Source organism: Coregonus clupeaformis, chromosome 17, assembly GCF_020615455.1.
Source record: "Coregonus clupeaformis isolate EN_2021a chromosome 17, ASM2061545v1, whole genome shotgun sequence".
Lineage (NCBI taxonomy): Eukaryota > Metazoa > Chordata > Actinopteri > Salmoniformes > Salmonidae > Coregonus > Coregonus clupeaformis.
In genome coordinates this window covers 32,712,126-32,737,162 of record NC_059208.1, presented here as the reverse complement: position 1 = coordinate 32,737,162, position 25,037 = coordinate 32,712,126, and the positions used below count along the sequence as shown (strand labels likewise).

Sequence of the window (25,037 nt, the reverse complement as noted above, 5' to 3'; positions counted from 1 at the left end):
CAGTAGGGAGGCTATATACAGGGGTTACCGGTACAGAGTCAATGTGCGGGGGCACAGGTTAGTCGGAGGTAATATGTACCTGTGGGTAGAGTTAAAGTGACCATGCATAGATAAACAGAAAGTAGCAGCAGCATAAAAGAGGGGGTGGGGTGTGGGGAACAATGTAAATAGTCTGGGTAGCAATGGTTAGCTGTTCAGGAGTCTTATGGCTTGGGGGTAGAAGCTGTTAAGAAGCCTTTTGGACCTAGACTTAGCGCTCCGGTACCGCTTGCCATGCGGCTGGAGTCTTTGACAATTTTTAGGGCCTTCCTCTGACACTGCCTGGTATAGAGGTCTTGGATGGCAGGAAGCTTGGCCCCAGTGATGTACTGGGCCTTACGCGCTACCCTCTGTAGTGCCTTGCGGTTGGAGGTCGAGCAGCTGCCATACCAGGCAGTGATGCAACCAGTCAGGATGCTCTCAATGGTGCAGCTGTAGAACTTTGAGGATCTGAGGACCCATACCAAATCTCTTCAGTCTCCTGAGGGGGAATAGGCTTTGTCGTGCCCTCTTCACGACTGTCTTGGTGTGTTTGGACCAATTAGTTTGTTGGTGTTGTGGACTCCAAGGAACTTGAAGCTCTCAACCTGTTCCACTACAGCCCTGTCGATTAGAATGGGAGCGTGCTCAGTCCTCTTTTTATCTCTGTAGTCCACAATCATCTCCTTTGTCTTGATCACGTTGAGGGAGAGGTTGTTATCCTGGCACCACACGGCCAGGTGTCTGACCACCTCCCTATAGGCGGTCTCATCGACGTCAGTGATCAGGCCTACCACTGTTGTGTCGTCGGCAAACTTAATGATGGTGTTGGAGTTGTGCCTGGACATGCAGTCATAGGTGAACAGGGAGTACAGGAGGGGACTGAGCACGCACCCCTGAGGGAACCCCATGTTGAGGATCAGCGTGGCAGATGTGTTGTTACCTACCCTTACCACCTGGGGGCGGCCCGTCAGGAAGTCCAGGATCCAGTTGCAGAGGGAGATATTTAGTCCCAGGGTCCTTAGCTTAGTGATGCGCTTTGAGGGCACTATGTTGTTGAACGCTGAGCTACAGTCAATGAATAGCATTCTCACATAGGTGTTCCTCTTGTCCAGGTGGGAAAGGGCAGTGTGGAGTGCAATAGAGATTGCATCACCTGTGGATCTGTATGCAAATTGGAGTGGGTCTAGGGTTTCTGGGATAATGGTGTTGATGTGAGCCATGACCAGCCTTTCAAAGCACTTCATGACTACAGACGTGAGTGCTACGGGTCGGTAGTCATTTAGCCAGGTTATCTCTGTGTTCTTGGGCACAGGGACTATGTTGGTCTGCTTGAAACATGTTGGTATTACAGACTCAGTCAGGGACATGTTGAAAATGTCAGTGAAGACACGTGTCAGTTGGTCAGCGCATGCTCGGAGTACGCGTCCTGGTAATCCGTCTGGCCCTGTGGCCTTGTGAATGTTGACCTGCTTAAAAGTCTTGCTCACATCGGCTACGGAGAGCGTGCTCACATAGTCATCCGGAACAGCTGATGCTCTCATGCATGCTCCAGTGTTGCCTGCCTCGAAGCGAGCATAGAAGTGATTTAGCTCGTCTGGTAGGCTCGTGTCACTGGGCAGCTCGCGGCTTTGCTTCCCGTTGAAGTGTGTAATCGTTTGCAAGCCCTGCCACATACGACGAGCGTCAAGAGAAATTGTGGCCTAATAACAAAAAAAAATCCACAATGTTGATTTTTGGGGCAGTAACTTCCAGCACCACAAACAAGATAAGCTTGGTAGTGTGTGTGTGAGTTAACTATTCTATTAAGTTAGCTATAGCGTGGTAGACAGAACAAATGTAATGTAGAGTAGTTTTATTAGGCTATATACACTATAAATGCATGCGGTTAGCCTTATTTCATCAGGTCAATACTTATTGGCACCAATTGCTAGGTTTCCATCCAATTGGCGACAGATTCATGCCAATATTCTATGCTGAAAAGAAATATAAAAATGCAACAATTTCAAAGATTTTACTGAGTTACAGTTCATATAAGGAAATCAGTCAATTGAAAATTAGTTAGGCCCTACTCTATGGATTTCACATGACTGGGAATACAGATATGCATCTGTTGGTCACAAATACCGTAAAAAAAAATGGTAGGGGCTTGGATCAGAAAACCAGTCTCTGGTGACCACAATTTGCCTCATGCAGCGCAACATCTCCTTCGCATAGAGTTGATCAGGCTGTTGATTGTGGCCTGTGGAATGTTGTCCCACTCCTCTTCAATGGCTGTGCGAAGTTGATGGATATTGGCGGGAACTGGAACACGCTTTCGTACGCGTCGAGCCAGAGCATCCCAAACATGCTCAAAGGATGACATTTCTGGTGAGTATGCAGGCCATGGAAGTACTGGGACATTTTCAGCTTGCAGGAATTGTGTACAGATCCTTGCAACATGGGGCTGTGCATTATAATGCCGAAACATGAGGTGATGGCGCTGGATGAATTGCATGCCAGTGGGCCTCAGGATCTCGTTACGGTATCTGTTCATTCAAATTACCATAGATAAATTGCAGTTGTGTTCATTGTCCGTACACAACGTTGACATCAGCAAACCGCTCGCCCCCACGATGCTATACACACCGTCTGCCCGGTACAGTTGAAACCGGGATTCATCCGTGAAGAGCACACTTCTCCAGTGGCCATCATTTGCCTACTGAAAGTCGGTTACGAAGCCGAACTGCAGTCAGGTCAAGACCCTGGCGAGGACGACGAGCACGCAGATGAGCTTCCCTGTTTCTGACAGTTTGTGCAGAAATTATTCGGTTGTGCAAACCCACAGTTTCATCAGCTGTCCGGGTGGCTGGTCTCAGATGATCCCGCAAGTGAAGAAGCTGGATGTGGAGGTCCTGGGCTGGTGTGGTTACATGTGGTCTGCGGTTGAGAGGCCGTTTGGGAGTACGGCCAAATTCTCTAAAACGATGTTGGAGGCAGCTTATGGTAGAGAACTGAACATCCAATTTTCGGGCAACAGCTCTGGTGGACATTCCTGCAGTCAGCATGCCAATTGCACGCTCCCTCAAAACTTCAGACATCTGTGGCATTGTGTTGTGTGACAAAACTGCAGATTTTAGAGTGGCCTTTTATTGTCCCCAGTACAAGGTGCACTTGTGTAATGATCATGCTGTTTAATCAGCTTCTTGATATGCCATACCTGTCAGGTGGATGGATTGTCTTGGCAAAAGAGAAATGCTCACTAATAGGGATGTAAACTAATTTCTGAACAACATTTTAGAGAAATAAGCTTTTTGGGCATCTGGACAATTTCTGGGATCTTTTATTTCAGCTCATGAAACATGGGACCAACACTTCACGTTACATTTTAGTTCAGTATATAATCCGCATAAAGAAAATGTGCATTTACACCAAGCTGAATTGTTGCGGATAAAAACAGTCCGTGATGTAGTGCACACAAAATGTACTCTCGTAAGTTTTCATGTACCAAATAAAAATTGAATGTTCAATGTGTTTCCATCGCATTTTCAACTCTACCGATAGTTTTGTCACTAAAACTGTTGTGTTAAATAGCAATCGTGCCTACACTGGTCTTGGCACATGCACTCTAGCCAACAGCTCGCAGATCCAATCCGGGTAGGCTCTGCTGATAGGTTAGTCTACAACACATGAGATTATGGATAAGAGCAGGAATATTTTTATGTCAAACGGCAGTCAAGCATAGATTATGTCACCAGAATAAGACCCTCTACATTTTATTGGAAAGGAGTATCAAGCTCATATCGTGCACTTTCACCACCCTGTGAAGTTCATCATAACTTATTTCATATGTAGCCTAATAAACTGCATGGTTTCCCCGAGTCGTAGTGGGAGGAACACAGACCATGTCATCGCGACTCCAAGTTTACTTCGATATGATGGTTATATTAATATTTGCGAATAAAGGCATTTCCGACAACATTTCTCACATAATTAATTTTACTGACAAAAAGATCTCGTGTCGAACAAACAAATTATCTGTCGGCATTTATAAAATTGTACTGAAACTTCCTGTTTCCATCACAGCTGTCCTGATTTATTTGTAATACTGTACTTTACTCTCATAAAAACTGTGGATGGAAATGTGGTTATTGATAAAGATTAGCAAAAAATACTAAAATAAATATACTCAGCTATATTGTATGAAAAAAGGGGGGAAATATTTTATACTAATACAATTGCTCAGAAAAAGATTGTTTAACAAGTGATAATAAATCTAAACAAGATAGGGGTCAAGATTATTGGCACCCGTTTTCAATACTCTAGCACCCTCCCCTTGCGAGGATAACAACACAGCCTTTTTCTAAAATGTTTTATGAGATTGGATAACACTTGGGAAGGATCTTAAACCATTCCTCCATACACAAACTTTCTAGATCCTGGGGTTCAAGTCCGGAGACTGAGATGGCCATTGCAAAACATCTCAGTCTCCGGACTTGAACGCCATTGAAAACCTGTGGTTTGAATTGATGAGGGCAGTCCATAAGAGCAGACAAAGGATATCAAGGATCTGGGAAGATTCTGTATGGAGGAATGGTCCAAGATCCCTTCCAACGTGTTCTCCAAAGTCTTTTTTTATTATGGACTTGACCGTATGTGCATGTATATCAATTAACGTTTTGACAAAATGGAAAGTATACAAATCTTTATTATCTTGTTTGCATTCCATCCTCTCTTTCCAGGTACAAAATATAAATCTAGGTGAAATCATACTAAAACAATTTCACCACATTTGATTGGAATCAAAGCAGAAATATTGATGACTTTTTTCAACAAATGTAAAAAATTGAGGGGGCGATAAAAATTGACAGATGACAGAAACATGTAACTTACAATTAATACAGGAGTTGCAACACACGTGATAATGTCTGTTCAGATTAAACATCAAACATAAAATGTTATGATGGTGCAAACTTGTCACACATTTCCCACAAAAAAATAAAATAAAAAACTTCCCTGCCTAAAATGGCTTATTGCATATAGGACCAACCAATACCATTGGGATGGGTGATGTATTGGGCATGTACCATTTACAAAACAGCAATGACAGTCATCAGCAATCAATAGGCTCTGTCAAACACAGGGAAGTTGCTTTACTTGCTTTTGCTCAAATATATATTGGTGACATATCAAGCTGGCCTCAACCCATACGATTTTGGCGACGCTAGCATTCCTAAAGACGGGTTAGCTGACAACATCACGAAAACGATGCGTGCGCTTCAAAGGGGCAGAAGACTTATTGTTCTGGATGGCCAGATAGCTAGCAACAATGACAAGAAACTGCCATGTGGTGAATTGTAAGCTCGTTTCAGCTCATTTGATCTTGTTCTAGATACCATACCATGCCTTGTTTTGAAGTGTTTTGACTGATGTCTACTATATGCTAATATGGCTCAAATTTGCTAGCTAGCAAGCTAACCAACAGCTGTAACGATGTATTTGAGAGACAAGTGCTCATTGAGAAACATTGTTTTCAATAAACATAGACAAAATATAGTTTACATGTTATCAGTCTAAGAAAACCGTCTGTTTTTCCCCATAGTTGCACATGCGTCGGTTTTGTTGCGAACAACCAACCCGTCTAACTTCCTACAATATCTAGTGAAATTCATCAAAGTTACCTCTGTAGCTCTGGTAGGAAACAATGTTTTTGTTTCCACCTAAGTCAATACTTCTTTGACCCTTTCCCAAATCCCCTTTGTTGCTTTCATAGTCGACACTCTGACCAGATTGAGCATCAGCAGGGGTTGTAGTGACATTTTCATGCTCGCTCTGTTGTTCATTGTGCTCGTTGGCTTTGCGCTCATTCTCTTGTCCAGAGGCTGAGACATCATCCAAACTACACGCTTCGCCAGGCAACACACTGTTCAGCTTTGAGATCATGTCTGCGAGTGAAAAACCAATATGATTCAGGCTTGGGTCTCTGGAGTCCAGGACCAGTTTTTGGTAACTGATCTCACAGCGGATTGCTTCGCGTTTTTGAGCATGGCTTGTCCCATCCAATCGGGCCAATAGTCTGTCAACATCTTGCTTGCAGTTGCAAGGTCCTCCGTTTTTTGCGACAGCAGCGATGACCGCGTTTCTGTTTGTTTCGTCTTGCAGACGCTGGTCCTTTGTCACTGGACCAGGATCTTTTCTCGGACGTCCTACTGGCCTCTTCTGGGCCTTGCTTTGGTCAAGATACTTTTTCTTGGAAGGAGGGGAGTACTCTTCTCTTGGAACAGTGTCAGAGGTTTTCCTCTCTGCATTTGTTGCACCAGCAGGAGAACCACCTTCAGATGGAATGGAGTGGCCCTCTGGTTCTTCGTTGTTACTTGATGCAAGATTCGTAAGTTGATCTGGCCTCTTCCTTTTGTATGGGTAGGCATGACCAAAGGGGTATTCGGCCATCAAGACGGAAAATGTGCAGGTTGTCAGCTTTGTGGAAATTTCCAGACGGGGGTTGTGACAATGTGCGCCTCCAGGCAAAAAATCACTCAAATTGACCTCAGTGACAGCCGCAATCACTTTCACCATCTTCTGAAGACAGACCCTGATCAGGTCAACATGTATGTGTCCCGAGCCGGTTGTGAAGTACGAAAAAACCCCATCAAAAGTCTTCTCTTGCAGAGGCAACTGGAGAAACACATTTGCAATGGTATCTGGCTCAAGGAGGCCTGAGGCATCCTTAGCCCACTCAAGCAGTTTTTGGTAGAGGCAGAGTATATACTGGCTAAAAAGTGAGTACTCTCCTCCGCTCTTCAAAAGTTGCCAGTAAGGACCCAGGATTTTGCAATAGACAATGGCGAGAACGCATACAAGTGACTGTATGACATCATCATTGGCATCATCAGTAACACTCTCCAGAATGACATTGGGGCATTCATCGTTGTTCAGTAAGAGCAGGTCGGAAAAGAAAAGGGCAATCTCACCATAATGGTGAATGAGACCTGCTGCTGCTTCAAAGTAGTTATTGAATCGATTTGAGCGGTTGACTGTCAGTTTGGAGGGATTGTTCTTCTCTTCACAGAAAGCTATCCAGTGTTTTCTGTAGTTCTGCTTTGATGCAGCACGAGGACTCAAGACATCACAGGCCATGTGGATGTAGCGTGACGTAGAACTTTCAGAAAAGTTCACAAATCTTCGGAATTTCGGGTTCCTGTCACGGCCTAGTTTTTCTCCAGTAGACTGCATGATCTCGTTTTCGAAGCTCATCATCTGCTGTTCAATTGCGTCATGAATGTCAACAAGAAAATGGGCATTGTAGTGTAGAAAACGCAAGGGTGATGCCATGGAATGTTGATCTTTAAGAGATGCAACTTTCTCTTCAAAGAATTTCATGGCTACATTTTCTTTACATGTTAGAGTGTACTGGTTCTTGAGAAGATCAAGGGAAACTTGTTTGGAAGCATCAGTTTTCCCACCATACACGCTTGACAGTTTTTGGACCGAGAGCATGGCGATGTCAAGCAGTGTGAGGGCTTCTCCTTTGCTTGCATCAGGATTCTCTATCAGATCGAGAGTGTTTTGGTTCATCGCATGATGACTTTCTTCAGTTGGAGACTCGTATTCTTCTTTCACTTTCACCTGAGAGTAAGATTCCCACACACCCTCTTCGTTTGGTGTTATGGCAAAAGTCTCACTTTCTTCTTTGAAGATTTTCACCACTGGCTTATCAAGTTTTGACAAAAAGCCTCTTTTCTTTCTTCCTCTTTTGCCTGATTTCTTTCCGTCAGTTGGGTCTTTAACAAGTTCAAATGGACTTTGAAGGAAGGTTTCCATCTGAGCATTTCTTCTATGTCTGGTTGTTTGGTAATTGCGGTAATGTAGTCTGAATTTCTTTAACTTTGCCTGAAGGACTTTGCTAGCTTTCTGGATGTTACCATCACTACAGAACTCTGGGTCAAATTGACGTAGCCAAGACACCAAGACAATGGGGTCAATTTTCTCCCTGATGACGAAGTTACTCAACTCAAGTATCAAACCATTTGTGACCTCAATAGACTCTGCTTGTTCAGAAAAATCTGTCATTTCCAAAAGATCAGCTCTACCAACGCCAATGCTGTCACATATTGGGCCAACTAATTCAAAGTTAACATTTGACTCAAGGAAGGCTTGTCTTGCATCTCCATTCAAACTTAAAGTTGTTGCAATGCCTCTTTCAATCAGACAACGAAAGTCTGCAGACTGATACATTGGGAAAATCTTTTGAAGCCAGTCTACCACTGCCCCCCAGGAGAGTTGGTTGTCTTCTCTCAGAAGTCCGACTTGGATCAGAAGTCTGTTTCTACATGGTTTTTTGTTTAGATTCAATGCTTCCCCAGTCTGAGATCCCATGTAGTCTGCAACAAGCTTATCGAAGTTGTCATCCCCTGAAAGAAATGTTGAGTTATATTAGAACAGCAAATACTAAAATACAGATTCCAAAAGATAGTTCCTTAAAGTAGTGGTTCACTCCAAAATCAAAGATCGTAAGACTTAGGGGTGGGCGATTTGGCCTGCATTTATCAGTGTTCTGCAGAGCTGAACTTCATGAGAATACACTGAAAGTAACCAGGAAGTAGTGACTGCCCCTCAGCCATGTAATTATTCAACTTCAGTACTTTTTTTGAATGGGTCTTCAATGCGCAAAAACGTAGCGCATTTTGGTCTACATGAGCAAAAACTTCATAAAAAAGGCATGTGGTAGAAGTAAATTCATCCACAAACACACATACATATATACATACACAACCAGTCAAAAGTTTGAACACACCTACTCATTCAAGGGTTTTTCTTTATTTGTACTATTTTTACATTGTAGAATAAGAGTGAAGACATCAAAACTATGACATAACACATATGGAATCATGTAGTAACCAAGAAAGTGTTAAACAAATCAAAATATATTTTATATTCTTCAAATAGCCACCCTTTGCCTTGATGACAGCTTTGCACACTCTTGGCATTCACTCAATCAGCTTCATGAGGTAGTCTCGTGGAATGCATTTTAATTAACAGGTGTGCTGTCTTAAAAGTTAACTTTCCTTCTTAATGCGTTTGAGCCAATCAGTTGTGTTGTGACAAGGTAGGGAGGGTATACACAAGATAGCCATATTTGGTAAAAGACCAAGTCCATATTATGGGAAGAACAGCTCAAATAAGCAAAGAGAAACGACAGTCCATCATTACCTTAAGACATGAAGGTCAGTCAATACGGAAAATTTCAAGAACTTTGAAAGTTCTTTCAAGTGCAGTCGCAAAAACCATCAAACGCTATGATGAAAATGGCTCTAATGAGCTCCCGAGTGGCGCAGTGGTCTAAGGCACTGCATCTCAGTGCTTGAGGCGTCACTGCAGACCCCCGGTTTGATTCCAGGCTGTATCACAACCGGCCGTGATTGGGAGTCCCATAGGGCGGCGCACAATTGGCCCAGCGTCGTCCGGGTTTGGCCGTCATTGTAAATAAGAATTTGTTCTTAACAGACTTAAATAAAAGGTTAAAAAAATAAAAATGAGGACCACCACAGGAATGGAAGACCTAGAGTTACCTCTGCTGCAGAGAATAAGTTAACTAGAGTTACCAGCCTCAGAAATTGCAGCCCAAATAAATGCTTCACAGAGTTCAATTAACAGACAAATCTCAACATCAACTGTTCAGAGGGGACTGTGTGAAATCAGGCCTTCATGGTCGAATTGCTACTACTAAAGGACACCTACTACTAAAGGATTGCTACTACTAAAGGACACCAATAATAAGAAGAGACCTGCTTGGGCCAAGAAACACGATGGACATTAGACCGGTGGAAATGTGTCCTTTGGTCTGGAGTCCAAATTGAAGATTTTTGGTTCCAACCGCCATGTCTTGTGAGACGCGGTGTGGGTGAACGGATGATCTCCGCATGTGTATTTCCCACCGTAAAGCATGGAGGAGGTCGTCTTATGGTGTGGGGGTGCTTTGCTGGTGACACTGTCTGATTTATTTAGAATTCAAGGCACACTTAACCAGCATGGCTACAATAGCATTCTACATCAATAAGCCATCACATCTGGTTTGGGCTTAGTGGGACTATCGCTTTTCAACAGGACAATGAAACAAACCCACCTCCAGGCTGTGTAAGGGCTATTTTACCAAGAAGGAGAGTGATGAAGTGCTGCATCAGATGACCTGGCCTCCACAATCCCCTGACCTTAACCCAATTAAGATGGTTTGGGATGAGTTGGACTGCAGAGTGAAGGAAAATCAGTCAACAAGTGCTCAGCATATGAGGGAACTCCAAGACTGTTGGAAAAGCATTCCAGGTGAAGCTGGTTGAGAGAATGCCAAGAGTGTGCAAAGCTATCATCAAGGCTGGCTATTTGAAGAATATAAAATACATTGTGATTTATTTGGCACTTCTTTGGTTACTACATGATTCCATATGTGTTATTTCATAGTTGATGTCTTCACTATTATGATACAATGTAAAAAAATAGTAAAAATAAAGAAAAGCCCTTGAATGAGTAGGTGTCCAAACTTTTGACTGGTACTGCATATACAGTGGTAAAAAAAAGTATTTGATCCCCTGCTGATTTTGTACATTTGCCCACTGACAAAGAAATGATCAGTCTATAATTTAAAGTAGGTTTATTTGAACAGTGAGAGACAGAATAACAAAAAAATCCAGAAAAACGCATGTCAAAAATGTTATAAATTGATTTGCAATTTAATGAGGGAAATAAGTATTTGACCCCCTCTCAATCAGAAAGATTTCTGGCTCCCAGGTGTCTTTTATACAGGCAACGAGCTGAGATTAGGAGCACACTCTTAAAGGGAGTGCTCCTAATCTCAGCTTGTTACCTGTATAAAAGACACCTGTCCACAGATTCCAAACTCTCCACCATGGCCAAGACCAAAGAGTTCTCCAAGGATGTCAGGGACAAGATTGTAGACCTACACAAGGCTGGAATGGGCTACAAGACCATCGCCAAGCAGCTTGGTGAGAAGGTGACAACAGTTGTTGCGATTATTCGCAAATGGAAGAAACACAAAATAACTGTCAATCTCCCTCGGCCTGGGGCTCCATGCAAGATCTCACCTCGTGGAGTTGCAATGATCATGAGAACGGTGAGGAATCAGCCCAGAACTACACAGGAGGATCTTGTCAATGATCTCAAGGCAGCTGGGACCATAGTCACCAAGAAAACAATTGGTAACACTACGCCGTGAAGGACTGAAATCCTGCAGCGCCCGCAAGGTCCCCTTGCTCAAGAAAGCACATATACATGCCCGTCTGAAGTTTGCCAATGAACATCTGAATGATTCAGAGGAGAACTGGGTGAAAGTGTTGTGGTCAGATGAGACCAAAATGGAGCTCTTTGGCATAGACTCAACTCGCCGTGTTTGGAGGAGGAGGAATGCTGCCTATGACCCCAAGAACACCATCCCCACCATCAAACATGGAGGTGGAAACATTATGCTTTGGGGGGACAGGACAACTTCACCGCATCAAAGGGACGATGGACGGGGCCATGTACCGTCAAATCTTGGGTGAGAACCTCCTTCCCTCAGCCAGGGCATTGAAAATGGGTCGTGGATGGGTATTCCAGCATGAAAATGACCCAAAACATACGGCGAAGGCAACAAAGGAGTGGCTCAAGAAGAAGCACATTAAGGTCCTGGAGTGGCCTAGCCAGTTTCCAGACCTTAATCCCATAGAAAATCAGTGGAGGGAGCTGAATGTTCGAGTTGCCAAACGTCAGCCTCGAAACCTTAATGACTTGGAGAAGATCTGCAAAGAGGAGTGGGACAAAATCCCTCCTGAGATGTGTGCAAACCTGGTGGCCAACTACAAGAAACGTCTGACTTCTGTGATTGCCAACAAGGGTTTTGCCACCAAGTACTAAGTCATGTTTTGCAGAGGGGTCAAATACTTATTTCCCTCATTAAAATTCAAATCAATTCATAACATTTTTGACATGCGTTTTTCTGGATTTTGTTGTTGTTATTCTTTCTCTCACTGTTCAAATAAACCTACCATTAAAATTATAGACTGATTATTTCTTTGTCAGTGGGCAAACGTACAAAATCAGCAGGGGATCAAATACTTTTTTCCCTCACTGTATATACACTGCTCAAAAAAATAAAGGGAACACTTAAACAACACGTCCTAGATCTGAATGAATGAAATAATCTTATTAAATACTTTTTTCTTTACATAGTTGAAATGCGGACAACAAAATCACAAAAATTATCAATGGAAATCAAATGTATCAACCCATGGAGGTCTGGATTTGGAGTCACCCTCAAAATTAAAGTGGAAAACCACACTACAGGCTGATCCAACTTTGATATAATGTCCTTAAAACAAGTCAAAATGAGGCTCAGTAGTGTGTGTGACCTCCATGTGCCTGTATGACCTCCCTACAATGCCTGGGCATGCTCCTGATGAGGTGGCGGATGGTCTCCTGAGGGATCTCCTCCCAGACCTGGACTAAAGCATCCGCCAACTCCTGGACAGTCTGTGGTGCAACGTGGCATTGGTGGATGGAGCGAGACATGACGTCCCATATGTGCTCAATTGGATTCAGGTCTGGGGAACGGGCGGGCCAGTCCATAGCATCAATGCCTTCCTCTTGCAGGAACTGCTGACACACTCCAGCCACATGAGGCCTAGCATTGTCTTGCATTAGGAGGAACCCAGGGCCAACCGCACCAGCATATGGTCTCACAAGGGGTCTGAGGATCTCATCTCGGTACCTAATGGCAGTCAGGCTACCTCTGGCGAGCACATGGAGGGCTGTGCGGCCCCCCAAAGAAATGCCACCCCACACCATGACTGACCCACCGCCAAACCGGTCATGCAGCAGAACGTTCTCCACGGCGTCTCCAGACTCTGTCACGTCTGTCACATGTGCTCAGTGAGAACCTGCTTTCATCTGTGAAGAGCACAGGGCGCCAGTGGCGAATTTGCCAATCTTGGTGTTCTCTGGCAAATGCCAAACGTCCTGCACGGTGTTGGGCTGTAAGCACAACCCCCACCTGTGGACGTCGGGCCCTCATACCACCCTCATGGAGTCTGTTTCTGACCGTTTGAGCAGACACATGCACATTTGTGGCCTGCTGGAGGTCATTTTGCAGGGCTCTGGCAGTGCTCCTCCTGCTCTTCCTTGCACAAAGGCAGAGGTAGCGGTCCTGCTGCTGGGTTGTTGCCCTCCTACGGCCTCCTCCACGTCTCCTGATGTACTGGCCTGTCTCCTGGTAGCGCCTCCATTCTCTGGACACTACGCTGACAGACACAGCAAACCTTCTTGCCACAGCTCGCATTAATGTGCCATCCTGGATGAGCTGCACTACCTGAGCCACTTGTGTGGGTTGTAGACTCCGTCTCATGCTACCACTAGAGTGAAAGCACCGCCAGCATTCAAAAGTGACCAAAACATCAGCCAGGAAGCATAGGAACTGATTAGTGGTCTGTGGTCACCACCTGCAGAACCACTTCTTTATTGGGGGTGTCTTGCTAATTGCCTATAATTTCCACCTGTTGTCTATTCCATTTGCACAACAGCATGTGAAATGTATTGTCAATCAGTGTTGCTTCCTAAGTGGACAGTTTGATTTCACAGAAGTGTGATTGACTTGGAGTTACATTGTGTTGTTTAAGTGTTCCCTTTATTTTTTGAGCAGTATATATATATAATACACACACACACTTAATTGACCGTATTTTCATGAATGTGATGATATCTTGGTAGCCCATTCAAATCAGCAAGGGAAACTAGGTAAAGCGGAATTGGCCATCACTTTCACAGCGAATTATCAGTGAAAGAAAGGCTACAACAAACAGTGCAGTTTTGAATTCTGTGTCGTTAACAGGACTGTGGGAAAACACTGCCCAACAGGCGGGGCCGAATGACACTGTCTACAGGTGTACGGCTAGCTAGTTACCTTTGTCGCCCCTGACCCTTCTTCTGTGGGGTTTATCGGCGGCTGGCATCCAACTTTATTTTTGCATTAACGCCACCTACTGTATTGGAGCGCCCTCGCCTGTCCTAGCTTAAAAATGGACCAATAGAAGTATGAAGAGGGATTCCTGCAGATGCCCCGAATTGAAGGCCGCAATTGCACATGCAGTTTGTCTTCAGCTAGATAGCTAAATGCAACTGATAAATCCATACTCACTCAGGTCAGCAGCATCAATACTGGCAGCATTTGGACCGCTCAGAGTGAAGTCCTGTTCTTCCTCCATGATGTCTCAAGATAGATTTGGAGGCAGGTATTCAAACATCTGGAGGAACACCGAGGTAACTGGCACCTTTCTATGGAGTCGTGAATATGAGCTCGGTCCAACGAGCAAAATAGCTAGTTACCAAGCTGTTGACCAAGCTATCTAACTGGCTACATAGCCAGCAAACAATGCTAGCGCTGCAAGCTAAAGCGGCAATTGAATGGGCTCACCTACTTAGCTGGAACGATATGGTTAACTAGGAAAATAGCGTTCTATAAAATAACTACTTAAAAGCTAGTTGGCTAACTAGCTAGGCTACATACAGCTAACTGTTAGCTAGCTACCTAGAAATATATTTGCGATTCTATTCTCTTGTATGAAAGCGAACATATTTTTCTGCATAACTGCACTTCAAACATACAACTTAATACAAAGCCGCTTACCGCGTTTCTCCTTTTTTATTGAAATACTTGGGCGGCAGACTCCTCAAACGTTTTCATGAGTTTCAGAGGCAATGCTAGTAGCACCGCTGCTGTGTTTGTTTCCTCCACAGATTTGGCTAGGGATATCATCCCTATGTCAGTCCCATTATGGCGTATGTGAATCAGCGTCTCCTCAGAAACACAAAATAAGTACTTCCGTGTCACCGAATTTCGTACATTTTCTAAATAAAAGTCACCCACGGAATAGTAGAAACGTGTCAATAACCTCTATTTATTCATGATATATTACAAATATATTCAGGATATATTTGTTCATATTTAAGTGACATTTGGCTAATTAGGAAAGGGGGATTCTGGGGAACATTTAGACGCAAGACTACTTGCAATATAGCCTGACAAGTCATTGGCTTTTAACACATTGGTAAGGCAATAGCCATCTACTAGACATTTTAAAAGTGCTTTTTACTAAACACAAGTCATCATGACTTACAATAAAGGTAAATTTGGGGACTGTCTGTGTATTTTAATTGTGCTAAAAATAGCCCACATTAAGAAACAAGGTTCATGAAATCGATAACTTGCTAGTAACAGATTACATTCATATTCTGACCATCTCTGAAACTTACTTAGGTAATACCTTTGATGATACAGTGGTACCAATACATGATTATAACATCTACAGAAAATACAGAAATGCCAATGGGGCGGTGTTGCGGTCTATATTCAGAGCCACATTCATGTAAAGCTTAGATAGTGTGTCATGTTAAATGCTGTTGAAGTAATATGGCTACAGGTTCATCTGCCTCACCTAAAGCCCATGCTTGTGGGAAGCTGCTATGGGTGACCTAAATATTTACTGGCTTTCATCAAGCTGCCCACTCAAGAAAAAGCTTCAAACTGTAACCAGTGCCTGCAACCTGGTTCAGGTTATCAGTCAACCTACCAGGGTATTTACAAACAGCACAGGAATGAAATCATCCACATGTATTGATCACATCTTTACTAACACTGAAGAAATCGGCTTTAAAGCAGTATCCAAATCCGTCAGATATAGTGATCACAATACAGTAGCCATATCTAGGAAAAACAAAGTTCCAAAGGCTGGGCTAATATAGTGTGTACGAGGTCATACAATACGTTTTGTAGTGATTCCTATGTTGATGTAAATCATATTTGCTGGTCTGTGGTGTGTAATGAGGAGCAACCAGACACTGCACTTGACACATTTATGAAATTGCTTATTCCAGTTATTAATAAGCATGCACCCATTACATTTTTTTATGGGATGAGGCAAAAGGAATGGCAAATAAGTCTGGCTGCACAACCGACTGGCAAAAGTACTGCAAATTGAGAAATCATGTGACTAAACGGAACAAAAAGAAGAAGAAACTGTACTATGAAACAAAGATCAATTATATAAAGAATGATAGTAAAAAGCTTTGGAGCACCTTAAATGACATTTTGGACAAAAAGGCAAACTCAGCTCCATCATTCAATGAATCAGATGGCTCATTCATCACAAAACCCACTGATATTGCCAAGTACTTTAATGCTTTTTTTCATTGGCAAGATTAGCAAACTTAGGCATGACAGCCACAAATGCCGAACCTACACATCCAAGTATAACTGACCAAATTATGAAAGACAATCATTGTCATTTTGAATTCCGTAAAGTGAGTGTGGAAGAGGTGAAAAAAATATTGTTATCTATCAACAATGACAAGCCACCTGGGTCTGACAACTTGGATGGAAAATTACTGAGGATAATGTTGGATGATATTGCCACTCCTATTTGCCATGTCTACAAAAAGGTGTGTGCCCTCAGCCCTGGAGGGAAGCAAAAGTAATTCCGCTACCCAAGAATAGAGTTATCTGTCTAACAGAGGGTGTTCTTTAAGTATGCCCAACCGGCCTCACAACCGCATACCACATGTAACCACGCCAGCCCAGGACCTCCACATCCGGCTTCTTCACCTGCGGGATCATCTGAGACCAGCCACCCGGACAGCTGATGAAACTGTGGTTTGCACAACAGAATAATTTCTGCACAAACTGTCAGAAACCATCTCAGGGAAGCACATCTGCATGCTCGTCTTCCTCACCATGGTCTTGACCTGACTGCAGTTCGGCGTCGTAACAGACTTCAGTGGGCAAATGTTCACCATCGATGGCCACTGGCACGATGGAGAAGTGTGACTACCAGTGACTGACATAACAAGATAAAACTGCTTATGCACAACCAAATTTCAAAATTGAACCTTGTGTATTCTGCCAGTTGCCCATCCATGGTCTAGGCCTACACTGTTCAATGGAGAGAGTGTGTGCTGCAAGCCTACAACACAACAACAAGGGGCACCGTGTCCTTCGCTCCCGCTTTCTGCAATTAGGAGAGGAAAGTAACTAGATCAGGGGTGATAAAAGACCTGTATTTATGCGAAATATGTTTGAAAAGGGTATTTTGTTTTTAAATGATATTGTAAATTGGAACGGTAGAGTTATTTATTTCATGGAGTTATCAGAATTTTATGGGAAGGTCTACTCAATCCAAAATTACAACCAATTGATTACAGCATTACCCCAAAAATGGAGGAGGCAGGTGGCAGCGGGAGGAGGTAGAGAACTGATCTGTCTGCCCAATATAAAGGATCAAAACTGGCGGAGGAAAAAGGACTGGGTGGGGGCAAAATATACTTCTCCCTTTATATGGGCAAAGAAACTCAAAAGGGGTGATAATATAAATTATGAGTAATTTTTATTTATTTTTTTATTTTTATTTTTTAGGGGGTAGATCAGCTTTAATATTGCAGATAGATTGTGACTTCCGTCAATGTAATTGTCTGCATCACTTCCAATCCCCCATATGTTTTTTTTTCTTCTCGCAAATATATATATACAGTGAGGGAAAAAAGTATTTGATCTCCTGGTGATTTTGTACGTTTGCCTACTGTCAAAGAAATGATCAGTCTATAATTTTAATGGTAGGTTTATTTGAACAGTGAGAGACAGAATAACAACAAAAAAATCCAGAAAAACGCATGTCAAAAATGTTATAAATTGATTTGCATTTTAATGAGGGAAATAAGTATTTGACCCCCTCTCAATCAGAAAGGTAACAAGCTGAGATTAGGAGCAAACTCTTAAAGGGAGTGCTCCTAATCTCAGCTTGTTACCTGTATAAAATACACCTGTCCACAGAAGCAATCAATCAATCAGATTCCGAACTCTTCACCGTGGCTTTGGTGGTGTTTTTCTGCTAAGGGGACAGAACAACTTCACCGTATCAAAGGGACGATGGACGGGGCCATGTACCGTCAAATCTTGGGTGAAAACCTCCTTCCCTCAGCCAGGGCATTGAAAATGGGTTGTGGATGGGTATTCCAGCATGACGATGACCCAAAACACACGGCCAAGGCAACAAAGGAGTGGCTCAAGAAGAAGCACATTAAGGTCCTGGAGTGGCCTAGCCAGTCTCCAGACCTTAATCCCATAGAAAATCTGTGGAGGGAGCTGAAGGTTCGAGTTGCCAAACGTCAGCCTTGAAACCTTAATGACTTGGAGAAGATCTGCAAAGAGGAGTGGAACAAAATCCCTCCTGAGATGTTTGCAAACCTGGTGGCCAACTACAAGAAATGTCTGACCTCTGTGATTGCCAACAAGGGTTTTGCCACCAAGTACTAAGTCATGTTTTGCAGAGGGGTCAAATACTTATTTCCCTCATTAAAATGCAAATCAATTGATACATTTTTTTACATGTGTTTTTCTGGATTTTGTTGTTGTTATTCTGTCTCACTGTTCAAATATACCTACCATTAAAATTATAGACTGATCATGTCTTTGTCAGTGGGCAAACAACATACAAAATCAGCAGGGGATCAAATACTTTTTTCCCCCGCTGTACATATAAATACACATACACACACATATACAGTGGGGGAAAAAAGTATTTAGTCAGCCACCAATTGTGCAAGTTCTCCCACTTAAAAAGATGAGAGAGGCCTGTAATTTTCATCATAGGTACACGTCAACTATGACAGACAAATTGAGAATTTTTTTTCTCCAGAAAATCACATTGTAGGATTTTTAATGAATTTATTTGCAAATTATGGTGGAAAATAAGTATTTGGTCACCTACAAACAAGCAAGATTTCTGGCTCTCACAGACCTGTAACTTCTTCTTTAAGAGGCTCCTCTGTCCTCCACTCGTTACCTGTATTAATGGCACCTGTTTGAACTTGTTATCAGTATAAAATACACTTGTCCACAACCTCAAACAGTCACACTCCAAACTCCACTATGGCCAAGACCAAAGAGCTGTCAAAGGACACCAAAAACAAAATTGTAGACCTGCACCAGGCTGGGAAGACTGAATCTGCAATAGGTAAGCAGCTTGGTTTGAAGAAATCAACTGTGGGAGCAATTATTAGGAAATGGAAGACATACAAGACCACTGATAAACACCCTCGATCTGGGGCTCCACGCAAGATCTCACCCCGTGGGGTCAAAATGAACACAAGAACGGTGAGCAAAAATCCCAGAACCACACGGGGGGACCTAGTGAATGACCTGCAGAGAGCTGGGACCAAAGTAACAAAGCCTACCATCAGTAACACACTACGCCGCCAGGGACTCAAATCCTGCAGTGCCAGACGTGTCCCCTTGCTTAAGCCAGTACATGTCCAGGCCCGTCTGAAGTTTGCTAGAGTGCATTTGGTTGATCCAGAAGAGGATTGGGAGAATGTCATATGGTCAGATGAAACCAAAATATAACTTTTTGGTAAAAACTCAACTCGTCGTGTTTGGAGGACAAAGAATGCTGAGTTGCATCCAAAGAACACCATACCTACTGTGAAGCATGGGGGTGGAAGCATCATGTTTTGTGGCTGTTTTTCTGCAAAGGGACCAGGACGACTGATCCGTGTAAAGGAAAGAATGAATGGGGCCATGTATTGTGAGATTTTGAGTGAAAACCTCCTTCCATCAGTAAGGGCATTGAAGATGAAACGTGGCTGGGTCTTTCAGCATGACAATGATCCCAAACACACCGCCCGGGCAACGAAGGAGTGGCTTCGTAAGAAGCATTTCAAGGTCCTGGAGTGGCCTAGCCAGTCTCCAGATCTCAACCCCATAGAAAATCTTTGGAGGGAGTTGAAAGTCTGTGTTGCCCAGCGACAGCCCCAAAACATCACTGCTCTAGAGGAGATCTGCATGGAGGAATGGGCCAAAATACCAGCAACAGTGTGTGAAAAACTTGTGAAGACTTACAGAAAACGTTTGACCTGTGTCATTGCCAACAAAGGGTATATAACAAAGTATTGAGAAACTTTTGCTGTTGACCAAATACTTATTTTCCACCATAATTTGCAAATAAATTCATAAAAAATCCTACAATGTGATTTTCTGGATTTTTTTTTCTCATTTTGTCTGTCATAGTTGACGTGTACCTATGATGAAAATTACAGGCCTCTCTCATCTTTTTAAGTGGGAGAACTTGCACAATTGGTGGCTGACTAAATACTTTTTTCCCCCACTGTACATAACCTTTTAAAAAAAATATTTCCCTTTATTACTTTCCAACCCCACCACCGCTTTCCTAATTAGATTAAACTAGTGAACAACAATGCTTAGGCCTCTACTTCCAGTTTATACATACTATATACATATTATGGACACAGTCAATTTTACAATAATTATATTTTGTTTGTTTTTACTCCTGAACTTCCTCTACCCTCAACCTCTCCGATCATTTTCATGATGTCCATCCAGTTTGCTTATATATGCCATATCTTTCTAAATGTGCTCTTTCACAAAAGCTCTCAACTTATAACCTGCAGTTGAAGTCGGAAGTTTACATACACCTTAGCCAAATACATTTAAACTCAGTTTTTCAAAATTCGTGACATTTAATCCTAGTAAGAATTCCCTGTCTTAGGTCAGTTAGGATCACCACTTTATTTTAAGAATGTGCAATGTCAGAATAATAGTAGAGTGATTTCTTTCAGCTTTTATTTCTTTCATCACATTCCCAGTGGGTCAGAAGTTTACATACACTCAATTAGTATTTGGTAGCATTGCCTTTAAATTGTTTAACTTCGGTCAAACGTTTCGGGAAGCCTTCCACAAGCTTCCCACAATAAATTGGGTGAATTTTGGCCCATTCCTCCTGACAGAGCTGGTGTAACTGAGTCAGGTATGCAGGCCTCTTTGCTCGCACATGCTTTTTCAGTTCTGCCCACACATTTTCTATAGGATTGAGGTCAGGACTTTGTGATGGCCACTCCAATACCTTGACTTTGTTGTCCTTAAACCATTTTGCCACAACTTTGGAAGTATGCTTGGGGTCATTGTCCATTTGGAAGACCCATTTGCGACCAAGCTTTAACTTCCTGACTGATGTCTTGAGATGTTGCTTCAATATATCCACATAATTTTCCTTCCTGATGCCATCTATTTTGTGAAGTGCACCAGTCCCTCCTGCAGCAAAGCACCCCCACAGCATGATGCTGCCACCCCCGTGCTTCACAGTTGGGATGGTGTTCTTCGGCTTGCAAGCAACCCCCTTTTTCCTCCAAACATAACGATGGTCATTATGGCCAAACAATTCTATTTTTGTTTCATCAGACCAGAGGACATTTCTCAGAAAAGTACGATCTTTGTCCCATGTGCAGTTGCAAACAGTAGTCTGGCTTTTTTATGGCGGTTTTGGTGTACTGGATTCTTCCTTGCTGAGCGGCCTTTCAGGTTATGTCGATATAGGACTTGTTTTACTGTGGATATAGATACTTTTGCACCGGTTTCCTCCAGCATCTTCACAGGGTCCTTTGCTGTTGTTCTGGGATTGATTTGCCCTTTTCGCACCAAAGTACGTTCATCTCTAGGAGACAGAACGCGTCTCCTTCCTGAGCGGTATGACAGCTGCGTGGTCCCATGGTGTTTATACTTGTGTACTATTGTTTGTACAGATGAACGTGGTACCTTCAGGCATTTGGAAATTGCTCCCAAGGATGAACCAGACTTGTGGAGGTCTACAATTTTTTTTTCTGAGGTCTTGGCTGATTTCTTTTGATTTTCCCATAATGTCAAGCAAAGAGGCACTGAGTTTGAAGGTAGGCCTTGAAATACATCCACAGGTACACCTCAAATTGACTCAAATTATGTCAATTAGCCTATCAGAAGCTTCTAAAGACATGACATAATTTTCTGGAATTTTTCAAGCTGTTTAAAGGCACAGTCAACTTAGTGTATGTAAACTCTGACCCACTGCAATTGTGATACAGTGAATTATAAGTGAAATAATCTGTCTGTAAACAATTGTTGGAAAAATTAATTGTGTCATGCACAAAGTAGATGTCCTAACTGACTTGCCAAAACTATAATTTGTTAACAAGAAATTTGTGGAGTGGTTGAAAAACAAGTTTTAATGACTCCAACCTAAGTGTATGTAACTTCCGACTTCAACTGTATATACTTATTATGGACACATTATGCTTTACATTAGTTATCTTGTTGTTATTAGCTGTTTGTTATTAGTCCCATCCTCCAACTTCATTCAACACCACCCATCTATCTCTTAACACCATCCATATTGGATTTCTATTTGCCATATATTTTTCAACTGTACTGTGATGTTGTACAAAAGTTCTGAACCTTTCTATTCTCATTGTTTCTACAGATTGTAAATTGAAAATAAACATTTTTGCTAAAAGTATTATTATATAATTGATCGATTGACTATGACTTTTCAGATAACCCAGTAGTGCTATCTGCAGGGTTAGCTCCAGGTAAATATTGCAATCCTTTAGCCATTCCTGGACCTGTGTCCAAAAACAAGCTACAAATGGACAAAACCAAAACAAATCATCTAATGATTCTGTCTCTTCGCAGCAAAATCTGCAGAGCTGGGAAGATTGTATCCCCCATACAGTGAGGGGAAAAAAGTATTTGATCCCTTGCTGATTTTGTACGTTTGCCACTGACAAAGAAATGATCAGTCTATAATTTTAATGGTAGGTATATTTGAACAGTGAGAGACAAAATAACAACAAAAAAATCCAGAAATACTTATGTCAAAAATGTTATAAATTAATTTGCATTTTAATTAGGGAAATAAGTATTTGACCCCTCTGCAAAACATGATTTAGTACTTGGTGGCAAAACCCTTGGTGGCAATCACAGAGGTCAGACGTTTCTTGTAGTTGGCCACCAGGTTTGCACACATCTCAGGAGGGGTTTTGTCCCACTCCTCTTTGCAGATCTTCTCCAAGTCATTAAGGTTTCGAGGCTGACGTTTGGCAACTCGAACCTTCAGCTCCCTCCACAGATTTTCTATGGGATTAAGGTCTGGAGACTGGCTAGGCCACTCCAGGACCTTAATGTGCTTCTTCTTGAGCCACTCCTTTGTTGCCTTGGCCGTGTGATTTGGGTCATTGTCATGCTGGAATACCCATCCACGACCCATTTTCAATGCCCTGGCTGAGGGAAGGAGGTTCTCACCCAAGATTTGACGGTACATGGCCCCGTCCATCGTCCCTTTGATGCGGTGAAGTTGTCCTGTCCCCTTAGCAGAAAAACACCCTCAAAGCATAATGTTTCCACCTCCATGTTTGACGGTGGGGATGGTGTTCTTGGGGTCATAGGCAGCATTCCTCCTCCTCCAAACACGGCGAGTTGAGTTGATGCCAAAGAGCTCGATTTTGGTCTCATCTGACCAAAACACTTTCACCCAGTTCTCCTCTGAATCATTCAGATGTTCATTGGCAAACTTCAGACGGCCCTGTACAGTGGGGAGAACAAGTATTTGATACACTGCTGATTTTGCAGGTTTTCCTACTTACAAAGCATGTAGAGGTCTGTAATTTTTATCATAGGTACACTTCAACTGTGAGAGACGGAATCTAAAACAAAAATCCAGAAAATCACATTGTATGATTTTTAAGTAATTCATTTGCATTTTATTGCATGACATAAGTATTTGATACATCAGAAAAGCAGAACTTATTATTTGGTACAGAAACCTTTGTTTGCAATTACAGAGATCATACGTTTCCTGTAGGTCTTGACCAGGTTTGCACACACTGCAGTAGGGATTTTGGCCCACTCCTCCATACAGACCCTCTCCAGATCCTTCAGGTTTCGGGGCTGTCGCTGGGCAATACGGACTTTAAGCTCCCTCCAAAGATTTTCTATTGGGTTCAGGTCTGGAGACTGGCTAGGCCACTCCAGGACCTTGAGATGCTTCTTACGGAGCCACTCCTTAGTTGCCCTGGCTGTGTGTTTCGGGTCGTTGTCATGCTGGAAGACCCAGCCACGACCCATCTTCAATGCTCTCACTGAGGGAAGGAAGTTGTTGGCCAAGATCTCGCGATACATGGCCCCATCCATCCTCCCCTCAATACGGTGCAGTCGTCCTGTCCCCTTTGCAGAAAAGCATCCCCAAAGAATGATGTTTCCACCTCTGAGCTTCACGGTTGGGATGGTGTTCTTGGGGTTGTACTCATCCTTCTTCTTCCTCCAAACACGGCGAGTGGAGTTTAGACCAAAAAGCTCTATTTTTGTCTCATCAGACCACATTACCTTCTCCCATTCCTCCTCTGGATCATCCAGATGGTCATTGTCAAACTTCAGACGAGCCTGGACATGCGCTGGCTTGAGCAGTGGGACCTTGCGTGCGCTGCAGGATTTTAATCCATGACGGCGTAGTGTGTTACTAATGGTTTTCTTTGAGACTGTGGTCCCAGCTCTCTTCAGGTCATTGACCAGGTCCTGCTGTGTAGTTCTGGGCTGATCCCTCACCTTCCTCATGATCATTGATGCCCCACGAGGTGAGATCTTGCATGGAGCCCCAGACCAAGGGTGATTGACCGTCATCTTGAACTTCTTCCATTTTCTAATAATTGCGCCAACAGTTGTTGACTTCTCACCAAGCTGCTTGCCTATTGTCCTGTAGCCCATCCCAGCCTTGTGCAGGTCTACAATTGTATCCCTGATGTCCTTACACAGCTCTCTGGTCTTGGCCATTGTGGAGAGGTTGGAGTCTGTTTGAGTGTGTGGACAGGTGTCTTTTTATACAGGTAACGAGTTCAAACAGGTGCAGTTAATACAGGTAATGAGTGGAGAACAGGAGGGCTTCTTAAAGAAAAACTAACAGGTCTGTGAGAGCCGGAATTCTTACTGGTTGGTAGGTGATCAAATACTTATGTCATGCAATAAAATGCAAATTAATTACTTAAAAATCATACAATGTGATTTTCTGGATTTTTGTTTTAGATTCCGTCTCTCACAGTTGAAGTGTACCTATGATAAAAATTACAGACCTCTATATGCTTTGTAAGTAGGAAAACCTGCAAAATCGGCAGTGTATCAAATACTTGTTCTC

The 25,037-nt window shown here is 42.9% G+C and overlaps 2 protein-coding genes across 5 annotated transcripts in view; one reads left to right on the top strand and one right to left on the bottom strand.

Moving 5' to 3' along the window:
- Nucleotides 1-5,489: 5,489 nt before the first annotated feature.
- LOC121586263 lies at nucleotides 5,490-14,826 on the bottom strand. 4 transcript variants are annotated; one of them, XM_041902823.1, is made up of 3 exons: nucleotides 14,666-14,826; nucleotides 14,177-14,313; nucleotides 5,490-8,408 (listed from the first exon to the last, which is right to left on the bottom strand). In XM_041902823.1, exons 2-3 carry the CDS (start codon nucleotides 14,241-14,243, stop codon nucleotides 5,656-5,658), a joined length of 2,820 nt encoding a protein of 939 aa, XP_041758757.1. In that variant the 5' UTR covers nucleotides 14,244-14,313; nucleotides 14,666-14,826; the 3' UTR covers nucleotides 5,490-5,655. The 4 variants fall into 4 exon arrangements, with proteins under 4 accessions (XP_041758757.1, XP_041758759.1, XP_041758760.1 ...); XM_041902825.1 differs by having other exon boundaries at nucleotides 14,177-14,282; XM_041902826.2 differs by lacking the exon at nucleotides 14,666-14,826 and adding an exon at nucleotides 13,943-14,050 and having other exon boundaries at nucleotides 14,177-14,265.
- The window catches only part of fbxl6 (F-box and leucine-rich repeat protein 6), a 37,340-nt gene continuing 26,536 nt past the window's right edge, over nucleotides 14,234-25,037 (top strand). The window contains exon 1 of the mRNA XM_045226281.1: nucleotides 14,234-14,298. The gene's annotated coding sequence lies outside the window, so the exon portion shown is untranslated. The remainder of the gene's footprint in view (nucleotides 14,299-25,037) is intronic.